General features: G+C 46.0%; 1 protein-coding gene across 1 annotated transcript in view; it reads left to right on the forward strand.

Moving 5' to 3' along the window:
* Positions 1-21,885, forward strand: part of LOC130486812 (N-acetyllactosaminide alpha-1,3-galactosyltransferase-like) — a 43,334-nt gene extending 21,449 nt beyond the window's left edge. The window contains 3 exon segments of the mRNA XM_056860112.1: positions 3,326-3,412; positions 19,818-19,955; positions 21,195-21,885. Of these exon segments, the coding sequence (XP_056716090.1) occupies positions 3,326-3,412; positions 19,818-19,955; positions 21,195-21,885 (916 nt within the window).
* The last annotated feature ends 748 nt before the right edge of the window (positions 21,886-22,633 follow it).

Genomic DNA, 22,633 nt, shown 5'->3' on the forward strand with positions numbered 1-22,633 from the left:
CAATGTTTACTAGGCAGACTTTGTTTATGGGGTGGTTTGCTATTGCCTTCCCCAGTCATCTACACTTTACCCCCAGCAAGCTGGGTACTCATTTCACCGACCTCGGAAAGATGGAAGGCTGAGTCAACCTTGAGCCGGCTACCTGAAACCAACTTCAGTCGGGATCGAATTTAGGTCATGAGCAGAGGTTGGACTGCAGTTCTGCAGCTTACCAATCTGTGCCACGGGGCATTATTGCCTTTTAGTGGGGGGGGGGGGGTTTAAATGAAACAGACATGAGAAACAATCCCTCCCCAAGCTGCAACTTCCAAATGCCTGTCATTTAGGTGGCAAATGTGAAAACATTTGAACAATTAAAAGCAACATTTAAAATTATACAATAATTCAATAAAAACACATAAACATACACCAGAACCAGGGAGGAAGGCCAATACCTGCTATCGAGGGTATGCCAGGGGAAACAAAAAGTTTTCATCCACTGGCAGAAGACACTCATAAAGGAGGCAGATGAGTCTCCCTGGGGAGGGAGTTCCAAACCTTTGGTGTCAGGACTGAGAAAGCCCTTTCTCAGGTCACTACCCATCTAGCTTTAGATGGCAGGGGTAACTGAAGCAGGGCCTCCAAAGATGACCAGTGTGAATGAGTAGGTTCGTATGGAAGAAGGCAGTCCTTAAGGTCATCTGCACGTTCCAAACATATGCCATGTATGGGCCAGAAGGTGGCTAATATTTTTCTTAGCTCTGCTCCTGTGCCTTGGACTATCTAAAATGGAGCCAAGGATGTTCCACTTAGCATGGGATGTAAAGCGAAGGGAGAGTCACTATGGCACAATGTCAGATTTGAAACCCTGGGCACTGGAGTTGCTGAACTATTTCCATGCCAAGTGTAACATCCTTGGCTCCATTTTGTCATGGGTGACCATGAGCTAGCTACCCACTCTCAGCCTAACTTATCCTCACAGGGTGATTGTGAGGACAAAGTGCAGAGGCAGAACCCAGGACATGCACCACCCTAAACTGCTTGGAGGAAGGACAGAATAACTAGCCCTGGCTTTAACATAAGAACATAAGAAAAGCCATGCTGGATCAGATCAAGGCCCATCAAGTCCAGCAGTCTGTTCACACAGTGGCCAACCAGGTGCTTCTAGGAAGCCCTCAAATAAGATGACTGCAGCAGCATCCTGCCTGTGTTCCACAGCACCTAATATAATAGGCATACTCCTCTGATATTGGAGAGAATAGCTGCACATTATGACTAGTATCCATTTTAACTAGTAGCCATGAATAGCCTTCATGAACGGGTCTACCTCCGCCTTCCAAGTTGGCAGCCAACACCACATCCTAGGGCAGGGAGTTCCACAACTTGCCAACTGTCCTTTAGGTGTCAGGTACTTCACACCTTATGTCTTCTCCTTCCAACTACATCAGAACCAGCGCAAGAAGTGGGTCAGCTCATTTGACACCCCCCCCCCGCACGATTCAACCTTTTCATTGTGCTAATTGACCAGGCTAGGATGCTCGACTCGAATCCTGACCTACTGGTTGCAGAAGGGTTTAGACTTTCGCTTCTCATTTTTTAAAGATCAGAGAGCCATTGCTTAGCACCCCAGTCAAGCAACTGACACCGGCCTCTCCGATAACAGAGTCAATACACCAAACAGAGATAAATGCTTAATGTCGTTTTAAACACAACAGCATCATCGCTTGCTGGAACGTTTCAGATAAGAGTTGGATGCAGCTGCCACAATCAAAAGGCTTGATCACCTGGCCACAACCGGTGATAAACGTGGCAATGGCTGAGCCCCATTTTGAACAAAAACCTGGCTATCGCTCTAGCTTGCTTAAATATTAATTATTTCTTTTTTTTAATATACAAAAGATTTTATATTTTTATAAATATAAACAGAACAGGGAAAAAATAGAATAAATAGAAGCCATGTCACAACAAATGATTACATCAAGAAAAATGAAAAAGAAAATGTGCATAAAATATAGTAATACAATACACAACTAACAATGTATAATGATAGCAACAATTATAAACAGTAAACAGTGATATAATAATTCACGTGAAATGGTGATTATCATGATAGTAGATCACAGCCTAGATCAGAAATTATCATAATAATAGATCTTGGCATAAATCATAAGATACCCTATCTGACACTTGGTAAGAATAGACTTTTAAAAGCTTGCAATGGTGATTACTATTACAAATTTCTAAAAATACTTCCCGACGAGTAAAATTTGAGTTCACGTATTATCATCTATCCATAATAAATGAATATTTATTATTTCTATAGTGAGCTTGTTGCCTTCCAGGATACAAGAAAACAGGTCCCTGCCCCCAAGGAGTCTTCAGTTTGAGAAAAAAGAAACAATGAAGGGAGGGAGGGGAAGGAGACAGAGAAAAACAGGGGAAGAATCTGCATTTATTCTACCTAAAAGGTATCCATCATTATTAACGTTATCTGTATAACGCTGGGGGATTTGAACAGCCAATGCCAAGCGTTGTTCATCAGGCCACGCTAAGAACTTCATGGCTGCCTTGGCAACCATGGGACTCTCCCAGCTTATATTGTGCCCCATACACGTTGAAGGACACAAGATGGATTTCTACATAAAGCAAAAAATTGGTGATCTGCACAGTCGCGGACTGATCATTATCTGCAGAAGGCACATTTGGATTTATAGCATTTTCTGCAGGGAAGAAAAACCTCCCCACCCCCACTCTGAATTTTTCCATTTTGGGGGGGGGCTTCACATCTCCATCCACAGCATCTCCTTGTCCATTCTAGGCACTGGCCCAGCCATGCTGATACATGTGTCTGTAACTTCCAGTTTAATGTAATGTGTTGGACATGATGCTGCCCTTGAAGCCAACTGGGAAACTTTAATTGGTCCAAAATGCAGCCACCCAATTTTGGGTTAGTGTTGGGTAATGTGCTGCGAGCCTATTTTAAAACAACTACACCGGATTCCAATTTGCTTCTGCGTTCAACTCAGGGTGCTGCTTCTTTCTTTGAAAGCCCTTCCCAACCTGGGAGCCACATACCTCAATGTTATTCTTCTTCCACGCGGCTGTAGGGCTCTTCCATTTCAGAGGGTTTATGATTAACTGTTGGAATTTAAGTTTTCAGTTGGACATTCTGTATGGTGCTTTAATCTGTTAAGGTTCTTCGTTGATATTTGGTTTTAGTTTACAACCAATTATTTTTAAAGCACATTGTTCTAATTGATTACATGCCTCCTTGAGCTTCAGAAAGGCACGGTATACTTTCTAAAAGCTCTTGGTTTTAAACTTCTCCTTATTTCCTTTAATTAAGGACGATGCACTCCAAAGGAAAGGTTGTTCTGTTATGGATCTTCGCTTTTGCTGTCTTCTCGGCGACAGTAGTTGTTTATTTGGACTGGTAAGAAATCCAGACTGATGCATTTGAATATTTTCTAATGAATAGACTACTGCCCCTTGCAAGGAATCCGCCACACACCTCTTTTATTGGTTTGCCTTTTAGATAGCAATATTTTCCTCTCTCCATTCTGGCTTTCAAGTAGAGCTGCCAGCTCCAGGTTGGGAAATACCTGGATATTTTGGGGGGTGGAGGCTGGGGAAGGTGGGGTTTGGCGAGGGGAGCCACTTCAGTGGGGTATAATGCCATCATGTCCACTCTCCCAAGTGGCCATTTTCTCTGGTTGGCTGGAGATCAGTTGTAATAGCGGGAGATCTCCAGCCACCACCTGGAGATTGGCAACCCTGCTGTCATGATTCAGCCTGCTGAGACCTCCTCAGATGAATAGGAAACAAAAGGAGGCAGTTTAAGAGCAGAGGAACAGCCGCAGGCAGAAGTCAGAACAGAGGGACAACCACAGGCAGAAGATGGCTCACTGTGTCCGCAGACTTCCAGCTCAAGGACTCCAGCTGGGCCTGACACCTTGCCACAAGCAGCATCCCCAGAGGCCTCGACAAAGCCACTGGAGGAGGAGACGAGTTTGACTGGAAATGCATCAGCGATGCGGGAGTGCGAGGCTGCAAGCCCAGTATAGAACCGTTCCTGACAGCGACAAGGCAGAGCAGGGATGAAGCACATCACCAGGTTGATTCAAGAATGTCAGAGTAGCCTAACTGGCAACAGCTGTCTGTGCTACAGAAGCAAGATAAGGGCCTACTTAAGCCATCAATTCGGCTTGGCTGTTGTGGAAGCAACTCATTACCCCTCCATCGTGTATTGGCCTTGTCTCCTGTTTATACTTCGGATTTCTGGCATCCTGACTTCTTGGACTGACTCATAACCTTAGACTGCTCTCCGGACTATGCTTTGTGCCTCTGGCCCTTGTTATCTGCCTGCTTCAGGACACCTACTTTCCGGGGAACACAACTTTCCTGGGAACAAGAAACAGGTTCTCCCCATCACAAAAGTGTTAGCAAATAAACTCTTCTTAAGATGCAGTAGAATGGCTAAGAGCCTGAGCAGTGAGCCAGGAAGTACACAAGGTTCGAACTTTCCTCCACTTATTATAACAATGATTTTGAATTTCTCCTCCCTGCTCTTTCAACCCCAAAATAACTGGTTCAATTTTGCTTTTGATTCGGTGAACACTGAACCCAGGATTCTTTCTTTTGCTTGTCATTTTTGATTCGTTGAACCAACTCCCACCCCCAAGTATGCATTTTCAATTTTGCAAATCAGTGGACATCATTTATACATATAAAAATACTTGTATGTATAATACCACATAAAAACCATACAACATGCATCCACAATACAAATGAACCTATGAACCTAATGGCAAAAAGCTGGAAAACAAAACTGCTAACAAAAATATGGATAAAAACACAAAACTCATCACTATGTACCAGATAGCCTTAGACCAGATGTGTTTTCTTAGCCTCAATGCCCCTCATCTGCAATGGGGAGGGGATAATAATGGACCTTCCTGTTGATCTCAAGCTATGCCACAAGATAATGAGGTGGAGAAGCACTTTGGACTCTCAAGATGTACTACTGAAATTCTTATTGCCACTACCTGGGAATATACAGGCCCTGAACAGCACTGCATATAACCAGGACTATGCATGGCAACTGGATGCAGAAATTCATTCGTCTCTCAGTCTAAATTAGGGCCAAAGTAAATCCCCCCCACACTTTCAATTAGCAATTTGAATTTTTACTCCTGTGCCTAAAGATTTAACTCAGGACTCAAGGGTTCTCTGAGCACCTCCATTTTGATATGACCCTAAGGTGAAGCTTCATAAGTCATGAAATACCAAACATCACTGCATGCTATCTTCCAAATGCTGTAATTTACAATGCTCTCAAGATGTCAAAAATAAACAGATTTGGAGGTAAATATCACTGCATGCTGACTGTCAGTTATGAAATAGCACTATGCATTGATGATCAAGTACTAACACTGCCAGCACTCAAAAGTTGAAATGCAATGACACTGCAATAGATGCCACATATTCTAGCACTCAAGAACATTTGGTACCTAAATGCACAAGGAAGAACTTGGACAGTCTCTGGGAGGAGACAAATTCATTTCAGCTCTAACTGAGATGTGGCTCCCAGTTGCATGGAGATACAGCTGATCCACTCTGGTACAACTAAACGTGGGTCTGCTGGCTTCCTGTAACTATATGCAATGTTGGTTATCTCCAATCGGATCCTCAGATGGGTATTCTAACTGCAAAAATCAGCTGTGGCACTGGGAAATGTTCCTGTTTTTTGGTGTGTGTGTGTTTTGCCGTCAAGTCACATTTGACTTATGGCAACCCCTGGTGGGGTTTTCAAGGCAAACGACATTCAGAAGTGGTTTGCCATTGCCTTCCTCTGCATAGCAAGCCTGGTCTCCCATCTGGGCTAGCCTGGCAGTTTTTTATTGGAGAGCCCATAGAGGGAGGAGGAAAGAGTTACAGAGAAGATGACGTGCGCCCAGAGTCAGAAGGTGTATTAAGCCGGAGCCTGGGGGGGGGGGTTCCCTTGCCTGCCTCCCTCCCCGCGTGCAGGCTTACAGAATGGAGTTACAACTCCCTTTTCATGCACCACAGCCTCAATCCGTAATTGAGGCCACTGCAGCTGATTTTTTTTGCAACTAATTTGCACATCTGGAGATCCAGTCATAGATCCACCCGGGGACTTAGGGCATTCCATTGAGGATGGGCAGGGTGTTGGACTCTGAAGAGGGTTGCTGCTCTTTCTGCTTAGTGCTGATGCAACATGTAGAGTGCAAGTGACCGCAACACAGCTGCTGGTAACGCTGTATTGTTCCTGTTTCAGCAGGGATGGAACACTGATGTGGCTATACAACAACAAGTAAGTGGCCAACCGAGTTGAGGGGAGAGGCTTTTTTTTACGATAGACAGAAGGGGGCTTGGGCTGCCCAATACAGCCTGGGGTTTATTCTGTTTGGCACTGGATTTCCAAGGTCTCTTAGGCAGGGGCTCTCCTAATCTGATGCCTGAGATCCTGGAGAAATTTTGGGAGAAGAAGTTCATTTGAGACTATCTGCATGCAGTCATGTGTCTTACCACTGAGCTGTGGCCCTCCAGTGCAGAGGTGGTGGTGTCCACAACAGCACTTACGAACAGTCCCTGGGCCTCCCACAGAAGAGAATATAAGAACTTAAGAAAAGCCCTGCTGGATCAGACCCAGGCCCATCAAGTCCAGCAGTCTGTTCACACAGTGGCCAAACCAGGTGCCTCTAGGAAGCCCCCAAACAAGAGGACTGCAGCAGCATTCTCCTGCCTGTGTTCCAAAGCACCTACATATAATAGGCATACTCCTCTGATCCTGGAGAGAATAGGTATGCATCATGACTAGTATCCATTTTAACTAGTAGCCATGAATAGCCCTCTCCTCCATGAACATGTCCACTCCCTTCTTAAAACCTTCCATCACCATATTTTGGGGCAGGGAGTTCCACACTTTAACTATGTGTTGTGTGAAAAAATATTTCCTTTTATCTGTTTTGAATCTCTCACCCTCCAGCTTCAGCAGATGACCCCACGTTCTAGTATTATGGGAGAGGGAGAAATTATGGGAGTATTATGGGAGACGGAGAAATTATGGGAGTATTATGGGAGAGGGAGAAAAACTTCTCCCTGTCCACTCTCTCCAAACCATGTATAATTTTATAGACCTCTATCATGTCTCCCCTCAGCCTCAGAGGCAAATGCATTGTTTTTATGCATTAATTCAGTTACACTCCTGGATTTTCTATCGTCAAGTCGTATCCTCAGCGTATGGATCAGGTTAAACATAAGTTTGTCATGCCGTTTCTGTAAGTACTGAGGATAGCATAGCTGATCGGGTTTAATGAGACTGACGGCCCCAGCAAGCTGGGCCCCAGTGAATCATCTGGAAAACAATTGGCTCTTGCAGCTGATCTGACTGTTTCAGAGAGGTTAAAAAAAAAAAACCCAGCTAATGTTACGAATGATTAACTGATGATTTTGCATTATTCTACGTTGCATGAACAGATGGTGCTCTGGGTCATATTCCTGTTGCATGAAAGGGACAGTAGGCCCAATCAAATGGGACAGAGCCGTGCTTCCCTTCTCCGCACAGCTTCCTTTTTAAATGAAATTGCTGCCTTGGACCACTGTGTTCTGGAAGTTCGGAAACCGAACAACAATAGGAAAGCGCTCATTTGCAGTGCAATCCTATAGAAAGGGGTAACTCTGTTTAGGATTGCATTTTTAATCTCTTTCCATCCTGCTGTTTGTCGTCCAAAAATCTTCCTCAGCTGTTTTTCCAGCCACGGGGCAAAAACACAGCATCCTTTTCTCTGTGGAAAGAAAAGCAGCTTAGGGCCACTGTGTGTGATTTTTTTTCTTTTGAAGTGGACAGTGGCAGGAGCGGAAATGCTTGAACAGCCTCCACTGATCATTACAGCCTTCCAAGGCTGCTTTTCATTAAAAAAAACATCGAGGGGGAAGTGACATGAAATTCTGTGCCCCAGCTCAGCAGAAAGAAATGCCTAGTGAGGTTGGACCACTGGCACACATATGCCCAGGGAGTGAAGTGGCAATAATACTCAGGCCCTGGTTCTCTGCCAAGATATAGATACGCTCCTTTGGAAACTAGCATTTGCATCTTTCAGTTTCTCCGCAGAGAGTGTCAGATGCCTTGACTAAACATTCTGTCCTGATGAGCAACGCACCTTACAACCTGCCTGGAAACTATGCTTGTCCATCATCAAAAAATAGATGTACCATTTTAAAGCACAGGGAAGGAGGAAATGAGATAAGCCAGCCTTCCCACACAGCCAATCAATTCAGAAATGTGGTATTTACATATTTACAATGGCCTTTATCAAAACCCAGCGAGAGAGGGGCTAAAAAGCACTTTAAACGGCACCTGTGAAATTGGCCTGTGTTTGTGTCTGCTTCCATCCTAGGACACTTTTGGGTTACCAATTCATTCATTCCCTGTAATTATCTGCAGGTCAAATTGAAAGTGTGTGTGTGGGTCTAGACAGCATTTAATATAGGACAATATTTCTCATACCCACACGCCTGATCCTATTATATGTTTCCTTAGAATTAAGATGCATTCTTCTTGAAAGTTTCATTTTCTTCTTTATTATTTCCTCTTTGGAGCTGGAGCATTCATGAACCATTTGTTTTTTAATCATTTCTTAGTTGATCGTCATCTTCATTATATGGTCTACAGACCTTCCACTAATACAGCAATTAAACCAAATCAGAGTACTTGTACATGTCTGGTTAACAGAGTTTTTTCAGCATCCACGATCTAGCCTCAATGGTTACATTTTTAAAAATGGCCACACTTCCAGTAAAATGTACCAGTTCATGTTTGGAGAAGAATTTACAGCTTTGCCCTTTGCAGCCGAAGTCACTGCTTGCCGGTTGTTGTTGGTTTTAATAGTAATAGGAGTGCAATTAAGACACAAGGATTATAAAAAATATATTTCTGTTACAAGTTAGCATTGGCTTTGGATACAAACTGAAAAGCAAAACTTGATTTCCTCAGACAAGAAGTAATAATTAACAACTGATTCATGAATATCCCAAAGTGAGAGTGTCTTAGGTCAGGAGTCTCTATCCTCAGTGGTAGCGCATCTGCTTGGCATGCAGAAGGTCCCAGGTTCAATCCCCGGCATCTCCAGACTAGCCAAGGAAGTGATGTGAAAGGCCTCTGCCTGAGACCCTGGAGAGCCGCTGCCAGTCTGAGTAGACAATACTGACTTTGATGGACCAAGGGTCTGATTCAGTATAAGGCAGCTTCATGTGTTCACACACCTTTAGATTTCTACAATATCAATCTACGAAACTATACTAACCCAAGTCAGGCCATTGGTCCATTTGTTCTAATGCTGTCCAACTGTCAGCTCACCAAGTCTCATGTGTGTGTGTGTGTGTGTGTGTGTGTGTGTCTTTCCCAGTACAACAACCCAAGATCCTTTTAATTAGAGAATGTGCTGAACTGAACCTGGATACAATTTCTCCAGGCTAAAGAACTGAGGCTAGGTTCTAGCTAGGGTTGCCAGGTTCCCCCTTGGCCACTGGTGGGTGACAGGTAGGGTTGCCAGCTCCAGGTTGGGAAACTCCTGGAGATTGGGGGTGGAGCCAGGGGAGAACAGGGACTACAGTGGAGTACAATGCCATAGTCCACCCTCCAAAGCATCCATTTTCTCCAGGGGAACTGATCTCTGTAGACTGGAGATGAGCTGTAATTCTGGGAGATGCCCAGGCCCCACCTGGAGGCTGACATCGCTACTTCTAGCTATAGTAAAGGTAAAGGTCCCCTGTGCAAGCACCGGGTCATTCCTGACCCATGGGGTGATGTCACATCCCGATGTTTACTAGGCAGACTTTGTTTATGGGGTGGTTTGCCAGTGCCTTCCCCAGTCATCTTCCCTTTACCCCCAGCAAGCTGGGTACTCAATTTACCGACCTCGGAAGGATGGAAGGATGAGTCAACCTTGAGCCGGCTACCTGAAACCGACTTCCGCCGGGATCGAACTCAGGTCATGAGCAGAGTTTGGACTGCAGTACTGCAGCTTACCACTCTGTGCCATGGGGCTCTTACTTCTAGCTATACTAATATGTTATTTCCAAGTTCTTTGAATATGTGCTCTCTCTGTGTGTGTGTCGTATATACAGGAGCCTAAAGATCGTTCAGTTGAAGAATGAAACAGAGCCCTGGCTGGCCATATCCAACTGGTTAAAGCCCAGGTAAGAAGAACATGTAAACCAGAAATGAAACCCATAGGCCTGAAACATGTATATGTGGCTCTGTGGTAGAGCACCTGCTTTGTAAACTAATTCAGTCCCCAGCATCTGTCGTTCCCAGCCTGAGGCTCTCAAAAGGCAGTGCCAGGCAGGGTAGACACTCCTGAGCTAGATGCGCCAGTGCTCTGATTCAGTATAAGGCAGCCTCAAGGGGGAACAAAGAACAGGAGACCCATCATTGTTGTTGTTGGCAAGTCACAGCTGACTTATGGCGGCCCAACAGGGTTTTTAAGGCAACAGGCATTCAGAGGAGGTTTGCCATTGCCTGCCACAGCGCAGCGACCCTGGCATTCCTTGGTGGTCTCCCATCCAAATACTGACCAGGGCTGACCCTGCTTAGCATCTGAGATCTGATGAGATCAGGCTAGACTGGCCCCTCCAGGTCAGGCAGGTCAGACCGAGCCATCTAACACAGGTCATTAGAGCTTATCAGTAGGGCTGGAGGTCATATTATTGGCCATATCATTCTGTTACGCCGCTCTGCACATGCTCAGAGGTACCCATTTTTCTTACTGCTTCACAGCACTCTGCCCCAATATTGGAAACAGGTTGTGGGCATGAGCATGAATTATGTCGGCAGTGTAGGGTTGCCAGGTCCCTCTTCGCCACCAGCTGGAGGTTTTGAGGGCAGAGCCTGAGGAGGGTGGGGTTTCGGGAGGGACTTCAATACCATAGAGTCCAAGTGCCAAAGTGGCCATTTTCCCCAGGTGAATTGACCTCTATCAGCTGGAAATCAGTTGTAATAGCAGGAGATCTCCTGCTAGTACCTGGAGGTTGGCAACCCTACTGCAGTGGTGGGACTACCTGAGACATTGTAGGGGGAAGAAGTATAGGAGAACCCCTTCCTGACTGCACACAGGTGTCCATGGGAAGGGTTGCTTCATGCAGTGTCCTGCCTAACCTGTCTGTTTTCTTGCAGGAATAGATATGCTTATCAAGAACCAAAGACAATACCCCCACTCCAGTGGTTCAATCCAAGGTAAGAAATATAAATACAGAACCAAGATACTGGGGAGTAAAGAAAGGCGTACATAGCATCTGAGGGTACTACATGACCCTCAAAGAAGAAATGCCACAATCTTGGCACCACAACAGATACACATCTGATTATCTCAATAGAGAAAGCAGCTCTTGAGGGCCATTTCAGGCCAGGAAAACACCATGGGTCGAAGGTTTACCCCCACACACACCAATCAGAACCAGGACAACACACAATTGATAACTGTACTTTTTAAAATAAGCTGGAAATTCTGCTTGTGGAAATGGTTTGGCAAAGGGAAGCCACGTAAATTACATATTATAGCTACAGAGCTCCCTGCGGCCATTTCAGGACTAAAAACGGTGCAGGTGTGGAGAAAGCTGAAGCCACCAGCAATCAGAACTGGGCCTACCCACATCTGGGAGGGACCAAACTCCCTTGGAGTTAATGCAGGGGTACCATGCTTAGCATCTGAGCATGCCCTCCAATGTGTAAGAAATGAAAACAGGGATATGTGTATAACACCTCAGTCCTCATAGCAGGACCATTGCCGAGGCCCTTCCCCCATCTACTGAGTGCCAAAGGCCCCCTGTTTCCTCTGTGTGTCTAACAATCTGTAATCCACCAGTCAGCACGTACCTGAGCAGCAAGGGCAGGCAGTGTGTAGAGTATGAGCCTTAGCGCACATGTGTTTATGCGCATGCACACTAGAGATGAGATGCATCCAGCTCCCGTTCAGAGACGGAACTTGCAAAAGACCCCTGGCAAGAAGTGAATCCTGAACAACGAGGAGTCCAGCAGTTGTTACAGGCAAAACTGTAACGCAGCTTCCTGTGCAGGCAAAAACAAGAAGAACAGGGCAGTGATTTAGCAGAGAGCAGGACCCAATGAACTGGGGCAGTCAGACTATATGATAATGGCAACATGTTAGCTCTGTCAAATGCAATGTTTGGGACCTGCTGAAGTCTCCCAAAAGCACGTCAAAGAGCACATTACAGAAGAGAAATGAACAGTTATACGTGTTCTGGGTACACCTAAGCTAGCTTACTGTAAAGAATGCTCCTGGCACATCAGTTCAGCTTGACAAAGGGTGCATCAATGCAACTCGGGACACAGTTTTCACCACCCCACCCCAAACATACACTTCTAAATAAAGAGCTCCCTAACTTCAGTGTGTGCTAAATTACAGCTTGGGGAAGTTCCATTTGAGCTCCAGCAATCCAGCAATCACTATGTCATGACAAAATAAAGTCCCCAACAATCTCACCCACTAGCCAGCACCAGCAGCACCACACAAAAAAGGCACGCGTTCATGGAACTGAACAGCAGCTCAGGACCAAAAGAGGAGGGATTCGTTACAGTAATGTAGTTTTCATACAGGTGCTTATCAAGCACGTAAGATAGGGTTGCCAGGTCCCTCTTCGCAACCGGTGAGAGATTTTGGGGGCGGAGCCTGAGGTGGGCGGGGTTTGGGGGAGGGAAGGGACTTCAATGCCATAGAGTTCAATTGCCAAAGGGGCTGTTTTTCTCCAGGTGATCTGATCTCTAAGGGCTGGAGATCAGTTGAATTAGCAGGAGATCTCCAGCTAGTACCTGGCGGTTGGCAACCCTAATGTAAGAGCAGCTCGATCAGAGCATCATCCCCCTTCAGTAGAGAGTTCAGGAAACACATGCCGTACTGACTGGAACGGCACTGATAAAAATGGTGCTCCTCGAACAAATTTACAGTGCTCATAATTGACACATTGAGCACGTGGAACTGCTTGCCTTCTACCGAATCAGGCCATTGGTCCATCAAGGTCAGCATTGTCTCTTCTGACTGGCGGCAGCTCCTTGGGGTCTCAGGTAATCACCTACTAACCAAGCTTTTAAACTGGAGACGCTGAGAATTGGGAACTCCTGCATGCAAAGCAGATGCCCTAACTAGTGACGCACAACTTCACTGCTATAAGCTTCTCTCCGACGACCCATGGGAGCATGTTGTTCCATAAGAGTATGCCCGTGAGTCACTCAGACTTCTTAGAAGTAGGGTAGCCAGGTCCCGCTTTGCAACTGGCGGGAGGTTTTTGGAGCAGAGCCTGAGGAGGGCAGGGTTTGGGGAGGGGAGGGACTTCAATGCCATAGAGTCCAATTGCCAAAGCGGTCATTTTCTCCAGGTGAACTGATCTCTATCGGGTGGAGATCAGCTGTAACAGCAGGAGATCTCCAGCTAGTATCTGGAGGTTGGCAACCCTACTTAGCAGCCTTCTAAAACTACAATATCCAGGATGCCTTGGTGGGGGAAGAGTCAACACTGCACCTGATTGCGAATGACTTGAAATTATTTTAGTAGAAATCCGCCCTTATTTCAGATATTTTAATCTTGCACTCTTAGCATAATTGTTCCTGAAGTTTCTATAACAACCATTCAAGCTACAAATCAATACAGAGGTTAATAAAGAAACCAAAGTAAAACCAGCCACATTGCAACTTAAAACATCAATAAATGCTGCTGTCTAAAAATAACTACAACAGGATAGGAAGAAGAAAGGAAAACTACACAGAACAAAGAAATCAGCAAAAAGGTTCAAAAAATTAAAATGCATTCACTTGGTACTTTAAGCTCAACAAGCCTGGCATCAGGCAAATCTCCCCAGGGACCAATTCTGTACTCAAAGTGCCACAACTAAGAAGGCCCTGCCTTTGTGTCCCCACCTCTGAAGGTGAAGGAAGGAACACACAGGGCAGAATTTTATCCTAACAGCGGAACATGTTCATTTGAGATAAAGGGGTCCACTAAGTACCATTAATATATTATGATATAACCTTGTATTTTAGTAATCATCATAATATTTTTTTTATATTTTCTGTCACATTTTGCGATTTTTGAATTACATTATCTACTATTTGGATGTTTCTGTAATAATTTTCCAGACCCCTTGATCTTGTCATTCTGAGGTTTCCTCCTCTCTTTTTTGTTTCCTCTCAGATTATATGTAAAACATTTGCTGTAACACCAAGCTGTGGCCACTCTATTAAGTGGGGGGTGTAGGTATGGTTGCCAATCTCCAGGTACGAGCTGGAGAGCTCCTACTATTACAACTGACCTCCAGCCGATCACGATCAGTTCCCCTGGAGAAAATGGACACTTTGGCAATTAGACTCTGTGGCATTGAAGTCCCTCCCCAAACCCCGCCCTCCTCAGGCTCCACCCCCAAAGTCTCCAGGAATTTCCCAATATGGAGCTGGCAGCCCTAGGTGTAGGAATAATACCCAGGGCGAGACTGCAAACTACTTTTCCTTACAAAAGATGGAGGCAGGAAGTTTAATACTTGCTTTTGCAGAAACTCACTTTAATACCTATAACAACTAAATGAGAAAGGATGAGATGCAGACTGCGTAACTACCACTGGGCTGCGGGGTGCACATCATAATGCAACCCTCTACCGATATTGTTCCAGCCTAGGGGGGGTGTGTTCCCAAATGAACTCCCTTGGTCTCGCAGGACTGAAAGCATGAAGAGAGGTTGTGCTCAGAACAGGCTGGGTGGGAGCCCAACTTTAAAGCATTTTTGTTCAGGGATCGTCACGGGTGTTTCTGCTTGGACTGAAAAAACAAACTGCCTGCAAATGGGCTGCTAAATTAAGTACAGACAAGAGTTGCTGGGAAATGGTTTTGTTTAAAAAACAAATAAATGCTTTCCGAACATCTGGACACTGTTAGCGTTCTGCAAGGCAACGCTGTTCATCTTCACATTTCCCGCTGTCCTCTGGCAAATGTTTTACATGACGTTGGACATCTGTGCCAGAGGCTTTAATTCTGCGTAGAGCTTTTTATATTTGCCTATGAACAAGCCATGAAGTTGCCTTAGACTGAGTCAGACCACCAGACTTTCAAGGTCAGCACTTTTTACTCTGACTGGTAATGGCTCTCTAGGGTCTCAGGAGGGCGGGGGTCTTTCACACCATCTGCTACTTGATCCTTCTAAACTGGAGAAGCTGGGGGCTGAACCTGAAATCTTCTGCGTGCCAGGCAGATGGGACATGCAGAATACTTTCTGGACCAAATTCTTGCATTCTCTACTTCTCCCTGACTCAACCAGGATCCAAAAATCTTTCTGAAGAGTTGTAAATAGCCACTCAGAAACCCAAGCATCTTATTATAATATTCCTACTAGGGATGCCAACCTCCAGGTGGGACCTGGGGGTCCCCCGGAATTACAACTCATCTCCAAACTACAGAGTTCAGTTCCACTGGAGCAAATGGATGCTTTGGAAGGTAGACTTTATGGCAATGTACCCCACTGAGGTCCCTGTCCTCACCAGGCTCCATCCCCTAATCTCCAGGAGATTCCCAAGCTGGATCTGGCAACCCTAGCTCACCATACCCTGCCAGTGGCCAGGGGGACTTCCTACATGAACAACAACAACAAGAAGAAAGCCCTAGTATTCACAGGATAACACACTGGAATAAGTAACCAGAGCACAGAAAATAAGTATTTCTTCACACAATGCATAGTTAAATTATGGAACTCCCTGCTCCAGGATGTGGTGATGGATGCCAACCTGGAAGGCTTTAAGAGGGGAGTGGACATGTTCATGGAGGAAAGGGCCATGGATAGCCATGGCTACTAGTCAAAATGAATACTAGACATGATGCATACCTATTCTCTACAGCAGGGTGGGGAACCTTTTTTCTGCCAAGGGCCATTTGAATATTTATAACATCATTTGCGGGCCATACAAAATTATCAACTTACAAATTAGCCAACCAAGCCCCAAGCAGGCAGCTGCCCCAGATGACCCCCCCCCCCCATGCAGGCAAGCAGGCAGGCATCCAACCAGTGGCGCACTCGCCCACCTGGTGGCACAGGATTGTCTGTTGCATCAGCCAGGCGTAGCTGTCCAGCCGCACGCCAGAGTTGCTCCTGCTCTGCATGGTCGGGGCCGGATTCTACAGCTGGCTCCTGCTACCTTCGCCTGCAGGGATGAAATGAGGATACACTGGCTAAGAACTCCCCCACCCCCGAGCGCATCCTGCCCCTGCCCCCTTTAACCCCTCCATTGTCACCACTTCCGCCCCCAGCCCTCTTGTAGTACAGAGGGAATACGATTCTCCAGGGCCAGGTGGGCAAAGGTTAATACAGTTTCTTGGGCGGTCCTAGCAGCTCCATAGCTAATGACTCTTCTGAAAAGGTTCCTTTTCTTGGCAAAACAAACTCACATCTGCCTTGAATAGAAGCTATTCCTGTCTGCAGGAGGGGGAGGACCACCAGTCTTAGATCCTTCTGAGCTAGAGATCTGCCAGGACCCACAAAGGGCCAGACCAAATGATTTCGCGGGCCTTAAATGGCCTCCCCGGGCCTGACACCCCCCCCCCCCGCCCTACAGTATCAGAGGAGCATGCCTATTATATTAGGTGCTGTGCATCACAAGCAGGATACTGCTGCAATTGCATTTTTTTGGGGGGGGGAAGCTATTTAAATGTAAAAGTCAGAAAGTTATATAACATTTTTAAAAGACAGAAAGCAAAATGGCAAAAGGTAACAAAACAGGACAAAAATGTAAAGCCTGGTGCCAGATTTTATTTCCCACAATGACCTCTGCCACTCAGGAATCTTTCAGCTGAAGAAGCATAGGAAGTTTTACCATGTTGACTGGATGCACAAAAACAGTGGTCTCCAACATGGTGCCTATTGAAGTCCCGCCCCAAACCCCTGCCTTGTCAGGCTCTGCCCTACAAATCTCCCGCCAGTGGCAAAGAGGGACCTGGCAACCCTATGTAAAAAGATTTGGGACCCCTGCACTAAAAATTCAAAGAGCAACTCTACCATTTCAAAACTGCAGGCTCTTCATCTTGGGGTGGGGATGAGAGGATCTTTGCCCAGTAAGGAAACTAACCAAATAGTCAAGGACATGGGGACGGGCAAACAAAGGGGTTGACATCTGAAGTCTAGGAGAAGCAATTTAGGGGTTAAGCAGCTGAAAACAGTGCAGTCAGTACTTTAACCCAGACAAGCTACCTCACACACCCCTCCAGGCAGGAAAAGGAGAGACTTCCTCCAGACCTTTCTTACAATTATCAAATGTCATTATACTTCAGAGTAAACAGGGTTGCTTGTGCCAGTAAGAGCAGCAAAACCAGGCCACCCACAGATGATGCAGAAACGCAGAAAAACAAGGCTTTCCAACTGAATGAAAAGCCATAAAAATAGCCCAGTGTTCCAGGGGGCATGGGACACTGAAAACGATCAGATGACCTAGGGTTGCCAACCTAGGAGGTGGCTGGAGACCACCTGTGATTATAACTGATTTTCAGACAACAGAGATCAGTTCACCTGGAAAAAATGCATGCTTTGGAGGGTGGACTCTGTGGCATTATACCCCATTTAAACCCCTCCTATTACCACACCATGGCACAGAGTGGTAAGCTGCAGTAATGCAGTCCAAAGCTTTGCTCATGACCTGAGTTCGATCCCGGCGGAAGTCGGTTTCAGGTAGCCGGCTCAAGGTTGACTCAGCCTTCCATCCTTCCGAGGTTGGTAAAATGAGTACCCAGCTTGCTGGGGGTAAAGGGAAGATGACTGGGGGGAAGGCACTGGCAAACCACCACGTAAACCAAGTCCGCCTAGTAAACATCGAGATGTGATGTCACCCCATGGGTCAAGAATGACCCGGTGCTTGCACGGGGGACCTTTACCTTTATTACCACTTTACACCCTGCTCATGATCCACCCCAAAATCTCCAGGTCTTTCCCCACCAGCAGCAGACAACCCTAATCATGTCTACTAAAAGAAAAAAGAAAGCAGGGGAAGAGGTTGTCCTACTCATACTCTTCACAGTTTAGCAAATCCCAGGGAGGGAGATTAGGAATGGGGATTTCCAAATTGCCCCACCACACACACACATTTATTTTAAGAGGACATCCATGTAGTACAATTTTATCCCACCCTGGCTTCTAATCTAGGAGCTCAGAAAGGGTGGCATGCATAATTCTCCGTTTCTCTAAAGGCTACAGTTTAGAGCCCGGCAGACACACAGAAAATCCCACATCCACCTTCTAAAAAACAGGTGGATACACTAAGGGGGAAAGGGGCGGGGGACGCCTTGGCATAGATCCACAATGTGGTTTAGAAAAAACCTGACATTTAAAATGGTAGCCCAAAGAGGCTGAGAGGTGCCTTGCTTACAACCTTACTTAGAGGCTCTGCTGGATCTCTAGAAACAGGGCTGCTGCTTGACCAGGGAAGAGCAAAGACCTGTGTTTGCAGGGGTCAGTTTCCAAACCCACAGTGGGGCACCAAGCTGTCCTCTCCACCCTGAAAAATCCTAATTCCTGGTGGGAGATTGAGCTGCTGCTGCTACTGCAGCAGCACACTTGTAGCCCGCCCACGGGGCACTAAATAAGGCCTGAAAAAGACTAACCTGGACCAGGAGGAGTCACCAAGAAACCAACTCCATTTTGAGTCAAATGTTGGCCCAATTCCCAGAGCTTGATGATTCATCACGGCCCACCTGGCAAGCCAAAAAGTGCAGGGAATTTAAAGGGGCCACACAGCGGGGATCCCTTTGGAGACTGATATGCTTATGCTACTAGCTAGGGACAGGAAATTGTCATGTACATAACAACTCATGGGGGGAATGTAGGGTTGCGAACCTCCAGGTAGTAGCTGGAGATCTCCTGCTATTACAACTGATCTCCAGCCGATAGAAATCAGTTTACCTGGAGAAAATGGCCGTTGGACTCTATGGCATTGAAGTCCCTCCCCTCCCTAAACCCCGCCCTCCTCAGGCTCTGCCCCAAAAACCTCCCGCCGGTGGCAAAGAGGGACCTGGTAACCCTAGGGGAATGTTGTGTCAAAAATGGGGAAGGATACTCTGTGAAGACTCCGAGGTTTTTTTTAATGTTGACTTGACTTGAAAGTTGTGGTTAGGGAGCCTTTGAGGAGGTTTGTGCCCACTCAGTGTTTGCCTAAAAAATCTGAGCAGCTACTGCTATATTTGGAACCTGGCCATGCTAACTCCATATGTACACTCCATATGTACACTCTGACACTTTGGTAATTTCCCCCTGCCAATTGGGACTAGCAGGTTGAGGGCCCAGAAACATCCTGTGCAGGTCATTCTAGCTGCTACTGGAAGGGGTTCGAGTAGGGGGCTGACTCCTAATACCATTCATCTGCTGGAACATTGAAAATGGATTTCAGGGTTAAGGCTGAGAAGGCTGGCTGGAATGTGGAATCTACCTGCACCAGCTGCGGTGTTTGGGGGGAGAGGGTTGTCAGCCTCCCGGTCGGGACTGGAGATCTTCTGGAATTACAACCGACCCCCAGATTACAGAGATCAGTCCCCTTGGAGAAAATGGCTGCATCGAAGGGTGGACTCTATGGCATTATACCTTCCCCTACCCAAACTCCATCCTCCCCAGATTCCACTTCCAAATCTCCAGGAATTTCCTAACCTTGGAGGCAGCATGCTGGGGGAAAGTTGTGCCTGCCCAATTTCTGCCTTTGCTACAGCTGCTAAGGATGACTAAAAGGTGAATCAGTGAACACTGTCTAATGGGTTTAAATAATCTCCCTCTTTCCCTCTCATTTGTCAGCGCTCGCATGGATGTGCTCACAGAGACCCTTTGGTCAGCCCCCATCATCTGGGAGGGAACCTTTGAGAGATCAATGTTAGACGATTATTACAAGAAGCAGAACGTCACAGTTGGCTTGACAGTTTTTGCCATTGGGAAGTAAGTGCAGCTTAATCACTAACTACAATATTGTGGTTGTTATTTATAATAAATACTTATTAAACATTGCTAGAGCTTTTTTTAAAAAAACACACACACACACACACTAAAAAAGTTTCATCATTTTTATTGCAGATGTTTCCGAAATCTGTGCGTTGAGAGATCAGCTTCATGTGTCATGTAAATTAGTCGTATAAGTTAAGGCACTAGTGGGTCCCGATATGACCCCACACAGAGGATTCTGTTGCATTTCTGCTCTGGCCTCACCTACATCCAAGCAGCCTCTTCTGAACGGAACATAAGTCATTCTGCTGCATCTCTGCATCAGGTGTGATCAGTCAGAGATTTCAACAGAGGAGGAAGCCCTGTTGTTCTCTGCCTGATTTACTGCTCCAGGCTTACTCAGTGGGGATGCTTGGAACAATGATTCATAACGGCAAGAGGTAGAATTTTTCAGGGATTGCAAGTTCTCACTCTCTCACTCTAAAGGTAAAGGGGGTGCATAAAAGTGAAAGTATGAGTGGGGGTTTATTCTGTTTATTTTAACAAATATGAACACATGAAATTCAATCTGATCTCACCTTCTGTGTCAATACATGATACAAAGAGTCAATGGGCGAAAATTCATGGGAGGTTTTACCTTGGATTCGCTGCTCTCTAAATGCACATTTCCCCCACCCAAATTCTCAAAACTCAAAAACAAGCCCCCGTGCAGAGTTTTGAGAATTCGGATGGGGGAAATGTGCACCTAGAGAGTAGCAAATCCAAGACAAAACCTCCCATGCGTTTTCGCCCAATGTGAGTTTATAACTCGCTTTGCTGCTGCAAAATTCTAAAGTCCGGTGGTCAAGCTGCATACACCTGAAATGTGTAAGGGAGGGAGGGGAGCAATGTTCAGCCACGGATGTGTGCCCACAGACCCAAATGTCAATGGCAGGGAAGCAGCATGGTCAGGTTGGAAGAGAGTATGTGCATTCAATGTATCTATTTTAGACTGAAGTTTTCATGGGGGGGGGGGGGTTAACCCAAGATATATTTCAGTGATCAGAACAAGGAGAAACTCTATTTTCTTGCAAAAACAGCCAAGTGGCATTTTAAACGGCAAAAAAAATATCACCTACTCCCCTATGGGTTGCAGTCAAGCCAGGGGGCTGCCTGAAGCAGATCTTCAGAACCCAGTCCTAGATTGGGACTTAATTTTGGGAAAGGCTTGTAACTTTTCTTCTGGTCTACTCCCAGGTACCTAGACAAATATTTGAAGGACTTCTTAACCTCAGCGAACACCTACTTCATGCCTGGCCACAATGTTATCTTCTATGTCGCGGTGGACAACCTCTCAGGAGTGCCGTCGATCAAGCTGGGTCCCCATCGGACGCTGAAGGTCTTCCAGGTGGAAAAGGAGAGGCGGTGGCAAGACATCAGCATGATGCGAATGAAAACCATTGGAGACCTCATTGAAAGCCACATTCGCCATGAAGTGGACTTCCTCTTCTGCATGGATGTCGACCAGGTCTTTGAGAGCGACTACGGGGTAGAGACTCTGGGTGACTCAGTGGCCCAAATCCACGCTTGGTTTTATCAGGAAAACAGGGGATCTTTCACTTACGAGAGGAACCCTGAGTCAGCTGCATACATCCCCTATGAGGAGGGGGACTACTATTATCATGCGGCAGTGTTTGGTGGCACCCCGCAGCACATTTACAACCTCACCAGGGAATGCTACGAAGGCATCAGATATGACAAAGAGCATGACTTGGAAGCCATTTGGCATGATGAAAGCCACTTAAACAAGTACTACCTCCGGAACAGGCCCAGCAAGGCATTGTCTCCAGAATACTGCTGGGATTATAAAATTGGCTGGTCCTATAGCGTTAGGAATATAAAGTTATCCTGGAGGCTCAAAGAATATGAAGAAGTCAGAAATAACTAACTCAACATTCCTGGAAGCAAAAGGAGTCAGGTGGCCACTCTGAGTGCAGAATGTGTTCCTCTGGAAGTGTGAAGAAAAGAGAAAAATAACATTTGCCAAAGTATTTTAATCCCGTAAACTGGGAAGTTCCCCATCCTCCTCCCAACAATTATAGCTTTTTTTTTCCTTTTAAAAGCTAGCAGACACAGAAAGACAAGTTACGAATCAAATAGCGCATTGAGAGAATCTACCGGTGCTTTAGATTTGGTCTCGGGCTTTGTGAGATATTTTTGGCAGCTTGGGGAATATTAGGGCCCACTCACGGTTGTGTGATGACATTGGAGTGATCAGCATCAGGACATTGCAGTGAAATTTTCTGTTGGTGGCAAAGACAACAGAAGAGACAGAGGATCAGGGGTGTGGACAGCACAGGAAGGCCAAAGAGGTCATAAGAGAACCAGAGTGAACATTGTGAAATCTCTTAGCTGATGATATTGGGACTTTCAGTTCACTCAAACTATCCAGATTTTCACTGGAACTAAAAAGTTGGCTCAGCCTTCCATCCTTCCGAGGTCAGTAAAATGAGTACCCAGCTTGCTGGGGGTAAAGTGTAGATGACTGGGGTAGGCAAAAAACTCTACCCCTGGCGGTCTGTGAAGAGCAGATGGCAACTGATGAACAGATGGACAGCAGGCTTCTTGGCATTTCTACCAGACCTGGCCAATGCTGAGATGTACTACTACCTGACATTTGCTGGACTAAGCCTGCA

Source organism: Euleptes europaea, chromosome 14 (genome assembly GCF_029931775.1).
Source record: "Euleptes europaea isolate rEulEur1 chromosome 14, rEulEur1.hap1, whole genome shotgun sequence".
Taxonomy (NCBI): domain Eukaryota; kingdom Metazoa; phylum Chordata; class Lepidosauria; order Squamata; family Sphaerodactylidae; genus Euleptes; species Euleptes europaea.